Below are 14,720 nucleotides of genomic sequence, written 5' to 3' on the forward strand. Positions count from 1 at the left end.
CGCGGAGGGGGCGGGGCCCGTCCCTCGGTGTTTGGATTCGAACCCGCGGGGCGGCGGCGCAGGCGCGGTGCGGAGAGCGCGGCGCTGCCCCCCAGCGGCGGGGCGCGGCATGGCGGGCGAGGACGCGGCCGGGGCCGAGCCGGGTCCCGCGGGGGGCGCCGCCGCCGCCCCGTCCCCGCCGGGCGAGGACGGCGAGACCCGGCAGCGCTACGAGGAGCTATGCAGGAGCCTCAACATGGACGAGCGCGCCCGCTCCGAGGCCTGGCTGAGCTACCAGAGCATGAGGCGCAACTACACCCTGGAGGTGAGGCGGGGGGTGACGGGGCTGCGGCCGGGCCGGGGGGAGCGCGGCGGGACGCGCGGGTGAAGCGCGGAGGGAAGGGACGGCAGTGGAGGCGCGGCGGCCTTTTCCCCGCACCGCCCGGGCTGCCGGGAATAACCATCGCAACTGGGAGTCGTAGCGGCGGAAAGGTGTTAAAAATGGGAGAGCCCCGGTCGCTGTGGTGCTTCGGCTCCCCGCGGTTCGGCCGAGGAGCGGCGCGGTGGCCTCGGCCAGCTCCGCTCCGCAGCCGCGCGGGGCCCGCGGAGATGCCCCGCGCAGGTGTGATCGCGTGTGTGAGCTGTGTTCTGGGGGCTTGGCACGGCCCGGGCTGGGCAGTGGAGGGTAAAAGGTGAAGGGGAAAAGGTAAAGGGGAAAAGGCAAAGGGTTGTCGCGTCGTTCTTGAAAACAGGAACACGCGGTGACGCGCCCGGGAGCTTCGGAAGCGCCTTTATCGGTGCCTTCCTATAGCAAAGGTGGCGCTTGTGATAAGTCCCGGCAGCTCGCCGGTCACCGGCGGCTCTCGGGGCAGGGCTGCGGGCCGGGCTCGGTGCTGCGGGGCCGGGGCCGCCCGTGAGGGAGGAGGAGCCGCTCGGGCAGCGCCGCTGTCACAGCGCGGGCGGGCGGCGATGCTCGGAGCGAGCCCTGAGGGGTGCGCTCACCCGGGCCCGGGGCACCACGGAACCCGACAGAACCACAGCATCGGGTTCAGTCTGGCCCCTTGTTTTACCCGGCCTGTTTTCCACTCAGATGTGACTCTTTGATCAAAGACGGAGAATAAAATTTCAAGTGCTCATTAGAATAAATTTCTGTATTTGGGTACCAGATTGAATAATTTCTCTGCTGTGTAATATAGAGCAAAACAGAAACGGTGTTTTTCTTTTCCTGCTGTCCGTTCAAGGCAGAAGAATGTTTTGGTTGCAAGAACTGTAGCCTTTCTCCTTTTTTTGTTGACTTTTTCTTTTAAATACGAGCAGTACAAAATGCTGTAGAACAGCACTAAAAATTTATTTTCATATACTCAAAATGTATTTCACACTTTGAGTCAAATGTGAAATTTATAATGGCCACTAGTGAGTTTCATTTTGATGCAGTTCAGTGTTTAGTGTCTGTGTAGTGCCTGTTTTGTTGCAGTTAAAAACCCAAAGCACAACAGAAGTTTGAAACAGCGAATCAACTTTCTCACTGGTTGAACTTCATCTGTTCAGGACACAGTGCTTTTCCCCGGTGCTGGGCTAGCTGAAGAGCATGTTTTTGTTTTCAGTGCAGTGTTTTAGATGCCTGATGTTTTGATTCACAGGGAAATGACATGCATTGGCTGGCTTGTGCCTTGTACGTGGCTTGCAGGAAAGCGATTCCAACTGTGAGCAGGGGAACAGCAGAAGGAAATTATGTATCCTTAACCAGAATCCTGCGCTGTTCAGACCAAAGGTAACTTCTTCTTGCTGATTTTTAGACACTTACAAAATGTCAAAGAGTAGTTATCACCTTGTGAAATTGGACTAGAGAATAAAAGCTAAATGTGTTCCTTGTTTCCTGCTTTTGAAGATAAGCTTTATATCCCCAGAATGTTTGTGTTGTAACTCACTGCCATAGAAGTAGGGCAGCTCCTTTGGCTCAGTACTATGTTCATAAAATCACTGGTTTTCAAAATGAGAGATTGACTTCCTTCACTCAAAGGAGAAAGAAGCCAGTCACTGAAGAACAGTCAGTTTTGGGGGTGTGCAGAGTGTGAACTTCTCACATGAGAAACCATTTGTAGTTCACTGTGAAAATGTTCACAAGATTTATCTCTGTTTTTGCATTAAAAAACTCCACTTTTCACATGGTTTTGCTAAAGTCACTAAATGAGGTCAGAATCTGATGAGCAAATTTGTGTCAAGTGTTTATGTCCATAGAATAATAAAGAAAAGTTTCTGAAATAATTGAATTTATTTATTATCAATCTCATTGTGTTCTAAAAATTCCATAGATTGTCACAAAATAAAGAATGAATGTTCTTATATACTTTTTATCCCATTTCTTCTGCTGTTGAAGCATTGCTGCTAAAGTGTTCCTTTATAAGCTTTTGTTTTCCAAATTAGAAATTCAGGGTATTAAATGTTGATAAATTGGTTCTGTGATCTGGGCTATCAAGACTGATAACACTGAAAATGAAGGTGTACATAAAGAAGTAGAAAAGGAATTAAAGCTAGATTTAGAAAGTGCAATTTACTAAATCATAAGAGGTTTTTCATACTTTGTAGAATATTCTTAACATTGTAGATCTTACAGGTTATTTTATTTAAATTAATAAATTATTCAGAAAAACAAGTCTGATTTCATATTAATCTAACTGTTGGAGTTGATTTTTCCTTTGTGAGAGGATGCCAGACCTGTGAGTACATGGTTAATGTGGTTATCAGCCCAGGATCTAAAAATATTTCACGAGCTGTCTGAGCTGAACCGTGAGAAGGACTGGCTCTGAGCTCATTGTCATGTTTGCAGAGCCACCATTTCATCAGTAGTTTGGGCAGTAGAAATTGCACTTTTGTTGAAAATGTAGAATTTATTTCTGCAGGAGAAACAAGCAGCCTGTCTGATCTAACCTGTTCGGTATTTGCAGCTTGATTGAGTTTTTTAACAAGATGAAGAAATGGGAAGACATGGCAAATCTTCCATCCCAGTTCAGAGAGAGAACTGAGAGACTGGAGAGGAACTTCACCGTTTCTGCAGTCATTTTTAAGAAGTATGAGCCCATTTTTCAGGACATTTTCAGGTATCCTCAAGAAGATCAACCTCGTCAGCAGAGAGGAAGGAAACAGAGGTGGGTTTCTCTTATTTCCAGACTGATTGTAGAGCATTACTTTAGTGAAAATACAATGGACTTGCTTGCTTGTTTTAGTTGTATTTTGACTGTATTTTCATAGTTGTTGTTTATAACAGTAGTGTTGGTTTGTTCTTGCTTGCAGTAAATGTTTAATCTCTTTTTCAGTTTCAGATCTGACAGGGGCAGGAAGTCCCAAAGCTGTTGAGTTTCTGATGATTTGTGGGATGGGGGAGAGGGGAGAGATTTCAATCAGCCTGTGGGCAAGGGAAGCACTAGTGTTGTAAAGATGGGAAAGATGGGAAAGGCAGGAAGAATCTGATCCTTTTATGATCTGCATGGCTTTAATAACTCATGGTACTGCTCAGTGTTTCACTGCCCAGAACTGCCGTGGATTTCTTCATAGCTGCAGATCTTGTGGGTATTTTACTTTACAGTAGAAGCTTTGCTGCTTTGCTACTGTTTCTGTTTGGAGTGCTGTGGAATTGAAACAGGGCTTCCAGACTAAACCTCTAAAAAGGGGTTCCACTTGTGCCTACACTAAACCTCTTTTAGGTTTTGTGCATCTTTTTGTATTTCCTTTAGTCAGGGCTTTGTGGGAAAGGTGTAAGATTTTTGCCACACTGTAGTAAAGCTCACTTTTCTCTTTGAATTAGTGACTCTTGTATGATGTTTTATCAGTTCTGATTCACTGAGCTCCTTCTCTTCTTGCTGTATTTTCCTCCCAAAGACGACAACCATGTACTGTGACTGAAGTTTTCCAGTTTTGTTGGGTCCTGTTTGTTCATGCAAAAGGTAAGGGGTCTGAAAGGGATTAAATGCATCAGACATTGTTTTATATCAGTCCTTAAACACCCAATAGGTGCAGTGTACCTTTATTGTAAGACCATCCTTAAAGCTTATAAGAACAGTAGAGAATTTCAGATGTTTTTCTTGATAGTGACTGTTGGGAGAAAAAGGAAGGAGCAGGATTCATCCTCATTTCAGGCTTCAGTTGTTCAGTCTCAGCATGTGTAGTCTAAAATCTTCCTTCATCAAATTTATGCCTTAAAGCATTTCCACATCCCTAGGCCTTGTTTCAGGTCCTGCTTTGGTGAGTGCTCACTGTGAGTGATGTATAATGTAAGGTAGTGCTTTGTGGAAAGTAAAACGATTGATATTCCTTTTTCCACGTGGAAAGAACATTGTAGATCAGATCCACTGAAAATGTCCAGTAACTTGATTTTTTTTTCATAATATAATACCTATCAGAGGAAAACCAATATTTTAATTTCTTCAAGGAAAGGGATAAAAGGATTTTTTGTTTTTGTTTGGGAGTGTGTGGTGGGATGTGTTTTTTCAAATTTAAAAGTGAATCAGTGTTAAGATTCCTATAGTGTGCTATGGTTTCCTTAACTGGTGATTTTTGAGGCTAGGACAGAGTAGGCTGTGGCAATATTGAATGGCCTGGCACTGATTTTGTTCAGCACAGAACTTTGTTTACAAAGCCTTTCTTTTAACCCTGTGCCACACTGCAGAGGGCTCCTGGCAGCACCACATCCCTGCAAAAGTCAGGCAGGGTGTGCTGGGGCACAAGTGCTGCTCTGAGCACTCCATCCTGTGAGGAAGATGCCTTTTTGTAAGGCTGCAAATTCCACCTTATTGGGCAGGAGAAGTCTTTCCTAAACAAGTGTGGTGCTCTCAGCCTGAAACACAGCATGATTTCAGCCCCTGATCCCAGCAGAGTTAGTGCTGCCCTTATTTCCAGTCAGTCTGGACTTCACTTGCTTAGCACAGGTAGGCAGCTGTGAGTAGGACAGTCTGGAAAATCACAGGTTTTTCTTTCCCTTCTGTGAAGTCTGCACTGCTGTGGGAAGATTGGATGGTTGACAAGGTGCAGAGGGACTTTATGGTTCTTCCTGTTGCTAAGTTGGTGACTGATATGTTTGAGTAACTGCAGCATCCATTGACTACATGGTAATTCCAAGCAGTTTCAGATATGGTAACTAGCCCTGTGGAGAATACCATGTTGATAACACATCCAAGTGAATTCTGTAAGGAAAAGGAAAAATTACAGTGCATATGTCCGGTTATCTCGGCTGTTTGAGGGGCCTGGAAGGCCCGAGGTGGCCTTGGGGCAGCCCGCGTGTCGAAGGACGAGAAGAGGCTTCAGTTCTTCTTTCGGTTTTTATGTTTCTTAATTGTTTATCTAAAAGATGTTCTTTCAGCCGAACAGAGATCTGCTCAGCAGCCAGCCATGAGCACACTGTCTGCCCTCCGGGGCAGCCACGTATCTTTATACCCATTGTGACGTGTACAATATTTATCATTTTTCCCCAATACCATTTATTCTTATTACTTGGTGCACTCTCAGTAATAACCAATCCAAAGGTGCCACCATCACCAAAGAAGATGGAGGAGAAGAAGAAGAAGAAGGAGGACAGGACACACCCCAATTCCTCCATCTTACTCCTCTAAACCCCCCTGTACATAAATCCTAAACCCTGTGTCTCACTCTCTAATTAACTAATCCCTTCACCATTCACCCCGGTGAAGCCCTCATCCTTGTCGTCTCCTGTGTAGGACCAAAGTCCAGCCACCAGACACTTCTGGAACATTCCAGGAGTCCCGAGCCCCCCAAGGTGGTCTCGGTGGCTCGGCACCTCAGGACTGAGATCCTGAGATCCGACATGCATAGAAGCTGTAAGGTTACTAAATGATTATTAAAGTGTGGCAGCACTTTAAAAATGGAAACTGAGTGTTGACTATTAAGGCATTGGGTGTTGGTGTGAGGTTTTGTGCTGTGTGCTTTGGGGGTGGGCAGTAAATCCTCATCACAGCAACCACAGAGCAGTGCAGGCCCAGGCTTGTCTGCTCCTGCAGCCCATTGCCTTCAGTTCATGCCCTGCACCCTGAGGGAGCCCCTCGTTCAGTGGCACTGCCCTTCAGCAAACTGCCTGGAAGAACTGCTCTTCAAACTCTTTCATTTAAAATTGATGGGCGAAGAAAATCTTTGGTTTTTTATTATTTGGTACAAAGTTGTGAAAGGGACCCTTGTTTGAAATGTCAGCAGCAAGAAATTACTATGGAACTACTGGTGCTGTGAAATTATTTTTGTGCTGACAGTAAGTTGTCATGGTTGTGGAATTGATCCTGTGTTACTTTGAGAAGTTTATTGATTATAGGTTTGTTAATAGTATTTAGGATTTTCATTGCTTTGCTGTGAACCTTTAATGATTTAGAAATAACTGATAAGTGGGTAAAGTTAATTAAAATTTCATCTAGGGTTCATTATTTTAAATAGTTCAAATTATCTTCATTTAAATATTTTTTCTTCTAACAAATATGGAAACAAACAATAACTTAAATTTGAACAAGCTGGTATGTTACTGTAAAAAAATAACAGCATAATTGAGAAAAATTCTCTAATCATATATCCATTTCAATGTGTTCTAAATAAGTTCATTACTATAACATAAACAGGTTTAAATTCTTGAAGAAATCTTTCATAGTGAAGTGATTTGGAGCTTCCCTGAGGAAAAAGGGAGGGTGGAAAGAGTGGAAGAGTCATTAGTATTTAAGGAGTAATAGAGACATCATGCTGTGCATAAAAAGTGAATTGTGATTTAGTTTATAATTTATTTTACTAAACTGTTTCAGCTATGGCCACTCCTCTGGAGGAATATCATAAACATAAATGAGTTCAGTAAAGAGTCACATACAGGTCTGATTATAATCTTTGTGAAAGGTGTTGAAAGAGTGAAGGGGTTACAAGGACTCTTTTCTGCAGGAAAATGAGAGTTAAAAAATACTTCCTAAGGCAGGTCCAGAAATAGGCACATTTGGCTCTTCTGTAAAGCACAAGAGAAATGAAATTATATTTATTACTGTTTATAATGAGTATACCCCCAGCAAATTGTTTTGCAAGAAAACAGATTGTTTAAAAAAAAGGTAAGGTTTGATTTCAGCACAGTATATTTGGGTTCCTTCACAACTGTTGTTACTGATAAAGTATTTTACTTTTGTATTTGTTATATGTTATTGTGAGTCTGCTTTACTGCCTGTGTTGCTATCCAGGTGCTTACAGACACCAAACACTGTGTTTCCAAGATTCCATCATTGATTGTAATACAAACATCAGCAGTCTCTTGGTTAAAAATTCTTGAATTTTACTTTTTCAAATTTACTTCATTTTTTCTGCTTATTTTATGTCTTATGTCTTTGTAATATTGCAGGAAATTTTCCTATGATCAGTGATGACTTCGTCAATTCCTACCATCTCCTGTTGTGTGCTTTGGATCTCGTGTATGGAAATGCTCTGCAGTGTCCCAACCGTAAAGAGCTCCTGAATCCTCATTTTAAGGGTATGTTGGCAAAAAGAAGTTGATTTGAAGTACATGAGAACTAATGTTTTCTGTATCTGGCTACACAGTTCCATTCCTGTTAATGTAGCATGTAATAACAGACCGGTGAATTTTGTAAATAATAGATTAGGTCAGGAATTTGATGTGCTGTGGAAATACCCTTGAAGGAAGTTCCAGAGTAATACTTTGAGTTAATGAGGGTTTAATGTCAGTGGAAAAGTGCATAAAGACATCAGTGGACACAGTGAGACTGGAATGTTCTGTGGTGCAGCAGTTTGCAAAGACCATGGGCTCAAATAGGAGATTTGTTTCTCTCTCATTTCTGGATTGCTGCTGTTCTGTTTCTGAAGAGAATGGAAGTGTAGGTTGACTTGATAACCACAAATTCAAATGAATGGGGAGGAGTTGCCTTTGAATTTCTGATGTAATTCTTCCCAGGCTTGCACTTCATTTTCAGGGCTGTACAGGACTGGCCAAGTGTAGTGCTTTGGATGTGACCTGGGACCATTATCTCAAATAAATATTGTAGTTCACCAGTGTTTGATTTTTTTTCCTATTAAAATTGATATATGTAATTTTTATCACTCAGTAACTAAAGTTTTTAACTCTCTAACTCAAAATTTGCTTTTGATAACATTACCCAGTTAGTGGGCATTGTGTAATTCTTTCAAGAGAACTAATTAGTTTGCTGTTTTAATTTCATATTACCTTGACTGCACAGCATTGAAGAATTTCAGTTTAATAAGAAGGCAGGATATGGACTTGCAAAATTAAATCATACTGTATTCTGAATTGTAGGTCTACCTGAAGACTTCCATAGTAAGGATTATAAAGTATCATCTGACCCTCCCTGCATCATTGAAAAACTGTGTTCTTTACATTATGGATTAGTTTTAGAAGCAAAAGGGATAAAGGAACATTTTTGGAAGCCATATATTCGGAAGCTTTTTGACAAAAAGGTTGGTCAGTAAATTTATAATGTAGAAAAATCTCTCCTTACTTGTTACCTTCAAACCCTTTCTAAGAAATGAAATGTCCATCCTTTGTTCTTAAATGTCTTAACAGCTTTTGAAAGGAAAAGATGAAAACCTGACAGGATTTCTGGATCCTGGGAACTTTGGAGACAGCGTGTGAGTCCCTGGGCCCTGTCTGTGGTTTGGCTGGCAGGAGTGTCCCTGGTGCCCCTGTGTCCCCTGAGCTGGGCACTGGGAGCAGCCAGGCCTTGTGCTCAGCATGGGCACCCAGCACTGCTGGGAAAAGGAGCAGTGCTGCAGGATGGCGTGGCTGCCTTTATTCTTACACACAAAAGAAAAAATCCAGGAAAGAGAAACGTAACTCAGAGTTATTATGAAAAAGCTGTGGGAGCACATTGAGTAGGAAGTGGGAGGGAAAAAAATGGGTTTGGCAGTGTTTAGAGATGTTTATGGGTAGGACTTACTTTCTTTTGTTGATATAAAAATGGTTCAGTGCATTGTTATCATATCAGTTTATGATATGATGGTGTGTAAATTTTGAGGAGTTTCCAGGGAATAGGAGTTCTCAGTGTTTTAGTGTGTTCTTCCTGCAGCTGGATAAATGGCAGGGTGTCAGATACATAATGAAAATAATATCCCTGCCACTGTCAGGTAGAAGGTACTGTAGATCTTAAAGGAGCTTCAGTGAGGGTCAAAAGAAATTTGAAGTTGACTTTCCCCAGGCCAGAGCTGTGTTCAGTGTGTGAGCAGATGAACAAAGCAGGCTCCATAAAGGGGGTTTGTCTGCCTTTCCTTTGCTGCAGCAAAGCCATCAACAAGGCCTATGAGGAGTATGTTCTGTCAGTGGGAAACCTGGATGAGAGAATATTCCTGGGCGAGGATGCGGATGAAGAGATTGGAACTCTCACGAGGTGCTTGAGCACCCCTTCAGGACTGGAAACAGCTGAGAGGGTCCAAGTGAAGCACAATTTGCAGCAGCATTTTGACAGGGTGAGTATGGCATGGTCTGTGTTGCTGTTTCTATATGCCACCCCCCTGGCTGCTTATGGAGACAGAAATAAAGCACACCTCAGAGTGTGGGGAGAAAATGAGTGGAGTATTGGAAGCTGGATCTTATGGTGAAGAATGTGATGTATTTGTTACAAGAACTTACTGTGTGGTTAGGTAATTAAAGGTAATTAGAAGGCGCACTGATTTTGCTGTGTTCTAATTGAAGGGATATCCTTGATGTTACATTATTTTAATGTGATGGCTTGATCTGATGCAAATAAACTAAAATGCTGATCAGAAGGACTTCTCATGTTAAAGGTTAAACTTGCTGACAGAAAACCCTGGCTCTGTACACTTCTGCTATGAGCAGCTGCCTGTGTTACTTGGGCTAGGAAGAGATACTGGGATTTAGGGGGGATTTTTGAGATTGGTCTAATTGTTTCACACTCAATTCCAGTTGAAATTCTGCATTTCAACGTAGATCACATCCCTTCTGTTTATACAGAACTGTTTGATACAAACATCTGAGCACCACAGACAAATCCTTCATTGCTCTTACCTGAGTCACGGTCTGGTTTGGGCTGTTTGATTAGGAGCCATTTTTTTCCATAACACAGAGTAAGAATTCTGCAGATTGATGTTTCCAGGTTATGACCTTTATCAAAGTTCACAACAGAAGCCATATGTAGATGTGGTTATTTTTTTATTTCCAGTCCAAATCCCTGAGGATCACAACCCCCCTCACCGGCCGCAAGTACATTAAAGAGAGCAACCCGTACATGACACCGGTTTCCATAGCAACCTACAGCCTGAGCCGCCTGCACACGATGCTGGCAGGGCTGAAAAATGCCCCCAGTGAAAATCTGGAGCAAATACTCAGGTAAACTTGGTGTTTAGCCAAATAATCCTATTTGCTATTCTAGTTTTAAAGCAAACATTAATGCTGAACAATATAAATTAAAAGGTGAGCCAGTACTTTACTACTGGAGTAAAATGGAATCCAGAGAGACATTTACATTTTGAAGGACTGTTCTCTTGATTTAGACCCATCTGTCCTTAGAGACTGATGAACATCCACCATTTAAAACCCAGCAGATCTGGGATTCTCTTAACCATAAGCTGCCATTATAAAATTTTTAAGACTTTTCTTCCTACTTAACAAATGGCACTACCTAGGAAATCACTCCACACTGTAGGAGATGCAAACCAAACTTTATTCCCCAAGTGGATACACTGTTTTGCAGATACATTTGGGTCTGTTTGTATTGCTGTGTAGTATATTTCCATTTTTGTGCTTTCAGCATACAAAAGATAGGGTGGTTTTGGTCTTAGTAGGAATAGTATATTGAAAATGTTTGGTTTTTATTTTCAGGTCATGCTCCAGAGATCCTTCTCAATCCATTGCAAACAGAGTTAAAGAAATGCATGAAGTGTACTGTCAGAGCACTCAGTCTGAAGGAGAATTCAGTAATTTTTCCAAAGGTGGGAAACATTTTTCTTACCCATAAAATGCATACACATTCATCTCTTGTAATGAGGTTTTACGTACAGGTTCTGCTTTAGCACAAGTGTCTTTTCTCCTTCTCTTGCCTTTTCCTGTGTTCTTTAGACATAGCAAATTTCAATGCTGTGTAAAGTTTTATAATCAGGCTTAGCTTGAATCACTGGAATTTGGTAATACTTTCAGCACTAGAGAAGTGAAATGGACTTTCAAGTGTACCACTTTTTCTCTCAAGTATGAGATTATTAGTGATGGCATGGATTTCTGTGCTGGTGAGGAAAATCTGAGTAACTGTAGTCATTAAAAACCCAACAGCAACTTTGGCCTACATATGAGGATGGATTTGGTATTACAGTCCTGCCAGTATAAACACAAAAACATCATTTGCAAAGTTGTCTTGATAGCTGAAGTGCCTGAAGATGGATTGAATATAAGGAAGATGCTCTTGACCTTGTTTCTTAATAAGGCCTTCCTTTGTTCTTGTCAGCTTAGTTGCTTCACTGCTTTTTGTTGCACAGTGCAAGGTGGATCCATACAGGTGCATTTTCTGAATTTGCATTGTGTCTGTTGTAGCAACATTAAGGATTGTTCTTATACATGGTGATGTAATACTGATACCCAAAATCTGGCTCAGTAGCACCTTACTCTGCTCTGCATTCACAAGTCAGTGCAGTGTAGGAGAAGGATTCCTCCATTAACTTGAAATGTACAGGTTTAGTCCTGAAAGTATTGTATCCACAGCAGCACAGAAATCCACACAAGCTACTGATGCCTTTCTGTATCTGAAGATGAAGATGATAATATTTTTTTCTTGCATTTGACAATATTACTTCTATTTAAACTTCCTGCAGATGTTGCTAGTAAACATTTTCGTCTTGCTGAGATGCTCTACTACAAGGTCTTGGAGTCAGTCATTGAGCAAGAGAGGAAGAGACTGGGAGACACTGACTTATCTGTAAGGAAAACTAATCAAAGGGTTCCTCACTTTTAAAGTAGGACCTGCAACAAAAGAGCACAGATGTAGAGCAGAATTGTCAGCTATTTAAAATGAGGGTAAATCTCTGAGAAGAACCCTGTAAGTACACCTGAATGGAAAAACAAAGGTTCAAGAAATTGTGTTTGAAAACACAAAGATAGATGAAAGTTTTAATGGTTCTTTAATTTTTAATGAGCCATTTTAAAGATGGTTCATTTTGAACTCAGTTCTGTCCCTTAAAAAATAGCTTCACTTTTTATAAGCTTGAGAATCTTGCTGTTGAGACAGTAAAAAGTGTTTTATTGTTCTATAGTTACACTGTAAAATAAGCTTTAAAATTTGCAACTCTTGCAGGCAATACTGGAGCAAGATGTGTTTCACAGGTCTCTGCTGGCATGTTGCCTGGAGATCATTACCTTTACATACAACCCACCTGGAAACTTCCCTTTCATCACGGAAATATTTGACATTCCAGTTTATCATTTTTACAAGGTAATGTGTTTGATAGCTAGAAATGCTTACAAAGTCATGGGTGCTCACTGACCTGTAGGACAGCCTAGGATTGAGTCATAGTAATGCAGCCTTTTCATGTTTCTAATAGCCTCTTCTTCCTTGAGAATCAAGTATTGGAATTAGAGCTGTGTTTAAGAACAAATCTATGAAAAAACTACATTATGTTGATCCTGATTATCCACTGCACAGGTAATTGAGGTTTTCATTAGAGCAGAGGATGGCCTTTGTCGGGAAGTGGTAAAACACCTGAACCACATTGAAGAGCAGATCCTGGAGAGTATGGCATGGAAACAGGGATCTGTACTGTGGGACAGGATCAGAGAGAATGAAAACAAAGTTCCTGCTTGTGAGGAGGTGAGCACGTCTTTCTGTGTTACACAGCTGTCATAATCAGGCAGGATGGCAGAGAGAGGACTTTGTGCCCTGAAGGAGAGGCCTTACAGGGCCCAGTGGCAGCTCCACCATCCCAGCCCATCAGTGCAGGCAAAGCAGCAAGTGCAGCATGCTCTGATTCTCATCCAGTATTTTATCCAGTATTTTATTGGTGTAGCAGAACAAACCAATTGAACCTTTGAACAAAATGGTCAAACAGAGAAGGTTTGGACCAGTAATTCTTGGAAAGATTTTTAGACAAGAAATGTGGTAAAAAGTACACACAGTAGCCACAGACAGACTATTACAGCGTGTATCTTGCAGAGCAGCACCATCACTACTCACTACTGGTTTTGTTGGGCTTAGGATAAGTTTATACTTTTCTTCTTATTTTTCCACAAAGTCTTGCTGTTCAAAAGATGTAGTGCTTTTAAAAATTAGCTATGTAGTCAATGTGTGATACAGACACTCTAACAAAAGGATAAATATTTTAGGTAATGCCACCTCAGTACTTTGAGAGATCTGCTGGGAGCAGTGTTGTGGGCTCACCATTGACACCACGGCGAATAAACGAGGTTCGTGCTGAAGGCGGAGGGCTGGGCAAAGGTGAGATTTCCTAAAGCAGAGCGTGCTTACATTGCTTACTTGGATTGAATTATGGAAGGGAGGAAGCTGCTTTAATGCCACTGTACAGTTAGCTGCAAACACATTGGTAAAGGGTATTGCAGCTCATAGAGTTGCATCAGAGGTCTAAGACCGATGGATTCATCATCAGTGTGAACAGTACTGCTTTGATAGGGTGTTCTCAGGTGATGGATATGAACAGCCTGTGTATGTGTGTGTTAAACCAAATTTATACATGCACACAGAGCTTCCACTCTTAATTGGTTTGCTTTTTTGTTACACTAGAAAAAAAAAAACCCTATACATTATGTGACAGCTGAAATGTTTTCCACTAGAAAAAATCAAATACAATGTGTTAACTTGTAAAAATATTAAGTACAATATTATTGAAGATTAAGTCATCTCTAAAAGCCATCTGCATTTTTCAAATTTTCTTCCTGAAGAGCTTTGCATGACATATTTTGGTTTGCATTAGATTTCCACCGCCTCGTAAAACAAAGGATTATAAACCAAGAGTTAAGCAGATATGTGTGTGTGTGCTTTTCCTCGCAGGCCTCTCCTCCCCTCCCGCCAGCCTGTATGACCGGTACAGCTCCCCCACAGCCAACCCCACGCGGCGGCGCCTGTTCGCTGACAGTGACGGTGCCCCCGAGGGTGGCACAGCTGCCAGGGTGCCCCCTCAGCCCGTGGTGAGCACGGTGCCCGTGCAGAACATGAGCCCCGAGGCCGTGTCCGTGACCCCCGTGCCCGGGCAGACCCTGGTGACAGTGGCAACGGCCACCGTGACAGCCAACAACGGGCAGACAGTGACAATCCCTGTGCAAGGTGAGGGAAACGCTGCTGCTCAGCCATCCAGCCTTGTTCCCATCAGGGGATTAGATAGCACTGCCGACGGAAGGAGACCAGGACATCCAGTTGATCATCACAGGCCCAATTTTATTGATCAGCACAGCGGGTTAAATACAGTTCGTAATGAACTTCATGCATATTGCAAAAGTTGAGCTCAGGATTGGTTAGTTACATATCAGCAGTTACACCTACTTTTACATTCCTATGGTCCTACTTTTGATACTTTCTACATATTCTTAGGAGATATTCAGGACTAATCTCTACTCCCTTTCTCCATGTTGCAGCAAGGCCACTGATTGCAAGCTGCTGACATCTCCTTTCAGCTTGCTGACTGCTGATTTCTCAGCTTGACCAGTGGCAATATGTCAGCATGGCCTTTCTCAGCTAACCAACTATTAATAAAGCTCTCCACATTAAAGCTCTCCACATAGCACAGCCAGGGAGAACTGCATC

General features: G+C 42.4%; 1 protein-coding gene across 2 annotated transcripts in view; it reads left to right on the forward strand.

Moving 5' to 3' along the window:
* The window catches only part of RBL2 (RB transcriptional corepressor like 2), a 20,915-nt gene continuing 6,195 nt past the window's right edge, over window positions 1–14,720 (forward strand). Inside the window, exons 1-15 of one of the 2 annotated variants that reach the window (XM_014268353.3) lie at window positions 1–304; window positions 1,620–1,750; window positions 2,925–3,125; window positions 3,856–3,920; window positions 7,340–7,468; window positions 8,267–8,427; window positions 8,534–8,598; window positions 9,246–9,432; window positions 10,146–10,312; window positions 10,805–10,914; window positions 11,785–11,888; window positions 12,264–12,401; window positions 12,612–12,776; window positions 13,289–13,400; window positions 13,971–14,243. In XM_014268353.3, the coding sequence (XP_014123828.3) occupies window positions 110–304; window positions 1,620–1,750; window positions 2,925–3,125; window positions 3,856–3,920; window positions 7,340–7,468; window positions 8,267–8,427; window positions 8,534–8,598; window positions 9,246–9,432; window positions 10,146–10,312; window positions 10,805–10,914; window positions 11,785–11,888; window positions 12,264–12,401; window positions 12,612–12,776; window positions 13,289–13,400; window positions 13,971–14,243 (2,203 nt within the window). In that variant the 5' untranslated portion in view covers window positions 1–109. Of the gene's footprint in view, window positions 305–406; window positions 602–1,619; window positions 1,751–2,924; window positions 3,126–3,855; window positions 3,921–7,339; window positions 7,469–8,266; window positions 8,428–8,533; window positions 8,599–9,245; window positions 9,433–10,145; window positions 10,313–10,804; window positions 10,915–11,784; window positions 11,889–12,263; window positions 12,402–12,611; window positions 12,777–13,288; window positions 13,401–13,970; window positions 14,244–14,720 lie in introns of those variants that run through there. The other variant, XM_074551221.1, reaches the window with a different exon arrangement.

This window comes from Zonotrichia albicollis, chromosome 13, assembly GCF_047830755.1.
Source record: "Zonotrichia albicollis isolate bZonAlb1 chromosome 13, bZonAlb1.hap1, whole genome shotgun sequence".
In the NCBI taxonomy this organism is placed as follows: Eukaryota; Metazoa; Chordata; class Aves; order Passeriformes; family Passerellidae; genus Zonotrichia; species Zonotrichia albicollis.